The 1,816-nt window shown below is 62.6% G+C and overlaps 1 protein-coding gene across 2 annotated transcripts in view; it reads right to left on the bottom strand.

Moving 5' to 3' along the window:
• The window catches only part of LOC109917318 (retinal guanylyl cyclase 2-like), a 45,081-nt gene extending 43,930 nt beyond the window's left edge, over nt 1-1,151 (bottom strand). For both annotated transcript variants that reach the window (XM_048620072.1, XM_020517121.2), the window contains exon 1: nt 129-1,151. In XM_048620072.1, the coding sequence (XP_048476029.1) occupies nt 129-879 (751 nt within the window). In that variant the 5' untranslated portion in view covers nt 880-1,151. The remainder of the gene's footprint in view (nt 1-128) is intronic.
• Between the last annotated feature and the right edge of the window lie 665 nt (nt 1,152-1,816).

The following is a 1,816-nucleotide window of genomic DNA, read 5'->3' as shown; positions in this document are numbered from 1 at the left end:
CTCCAGCCCCAACACCCCCTCCATATCTCTGTCACCTTCTCCAGCCCCAACACCCCCTCCATATCTCTGCCATTCATGATCAAAGAGTCCTGCCCACCTCCCGGATTTCCCCGCCTCCCAGTTCCTACCTCTGACGCCATCCATTTGTCGGATGCGGTTCAGGACGTGCGCGGCGGCTGCTTCGGGCTGGGCCTGGGCTCGGGCTCCGGCTCCAGTCCCGCTCTCCGCGGTGAGTAGTAGGCTAACGGGGAGGCCTCGGCGCCGCAAGCCATCGGTCAGCTCCCGGGCTGTCTCCACCCAGAGCTCCTGCTCCGAGCTCACTACAGCCACCCGCGCCCAGCCGAAGTGCTCGAGGACCCGGAGTAGGACAGCGGCGGCCGAGGGCGTGGGCCTGGCGAAGGTGGCGAAGGCCGGGTGTGTCCTCTCCCGACGGCGGCGACGACGACGACGTCCCGGCTCGGGATCCGGGCAGGCCCAGGAAACCAGCGGCTTGTCCCAGCTCTCGGCTAGGAGGCCGGCCGCCGCGCAGTAGCCGGGATTGAGAGGCCCGACGAAACCCGAGGCTCTCCGCTCCAGCCTGGCGAAGCCGGCCAGGCCCCGGCCCGTCCGGCAGTCCTGGTCGAGCACCGTGTAGTCGTAGCGGTAAGCCGGGCTGATGGACGGGTCCCGGTTGACGGCTCGGATGGCCAAGCTGGCGGCCAGCTCGGGCAAGGCCCTGGAAAGCACCGGGTCGCACCGCCAGGGGCCCACCAGGCCGATGGTGAAGGTGGGCGAGCGGGCGGCTCCCAGCAGCGGGCCCGCACCGAGCAGCAGCGCGAGCGCGAGCCCGAGCCCCTGGCGCTGAGGGCCGGACAACCCGCGGGGAACCTTCTGGAACATTCTCACCGTCCCGGCGCCATCCACCGCCGCCTCGACCGGCTGTCCGTCCCTCACTCACTCACTCTCTGCTGCGGGCTGTCCGCTCACTCGACGCCGTGGAAAACCTTCGGTGGTTTTTTTTTGTTTTGTTTTGGTTTGAAAAGAGTGGTCGGGGAAGAAAGCAGATCGAAAAGAATTATTAAACTCAACCGCCCGTTCCTAGGATCTCAGCCTTCCCTTCACAGGCAATGGCACCTCCTCGGACGTCCCGTCGTGGAATCCCTAAGGTTTGGGAGCAGGCCATTCGGCCCATCGAGTGCAAACCAGCCCTCCCAAGGGCATCGCACCCAGACCCAACTAACCCTACCCCTGTAGGCTACTTACCCCTCCAACACCTACCCTGTAACCCTACATTTCCCATGGCCAACCCACACATTCCTGGGACACTACGGGACAATTTAGCACGGCCAACCCACCCTAACCTGCACATCCCTGGGCACTACGGGACAATTTAGCACGGCCAACCCACCCTAACCCGCACATCCCTGGGCACTGTAGGACAATTTAGCACGGCCAATCCACCCTAACCCGCACATCCCTGGGACACTATGGGACAATTTAGCACGGCCAATCCACCCTAACCTGCACACCTTTGGACTGTGGAAGGAAACCCACAGAGACATGGGGAGAATGTTCAAACTCCACACAGACAGCCATCCGAGGGTGGAATCGAAACTGGGTCCCTGACACCGTGATCTGCCGTGCCACTTTTGGGTTGTTGGGGGTTCAGGTTCCACTCTGGAGACCTGAGCACAAAATGCACCCTGCAACCATCCTCCCTCAGTCTTTCTATCTTTCACAGGCAGAGAGTGATACAATCCCTATGGTTTGGGAGTGGCCGTTTGGACCATCGAATCTGCACTGACCCTCCCAAAAGCATAGCACCCAGGCTCCTAAC

The sequence above is a fragment of the Rhincodon typus genome, chromosome 45, assembly GCF_021869965.1.
Source record: "Rhincodon typus isolate 14 chromosome 45, sRhiTyp1.1, whole genome shotgun sequence".
NCBI classification, from domain to species: domain Eukaryota; kingdom Metazoa; phylum Chordata; class Chondrichthyes; order Orectolobiformes; family Rhincodontidae; genus Rhincodon; species Rhincodon typus.
Note: the sequence above shows the minus strand (reverse complement) of the source record. Positions and strands in the feature narration are given on the sequence as shown.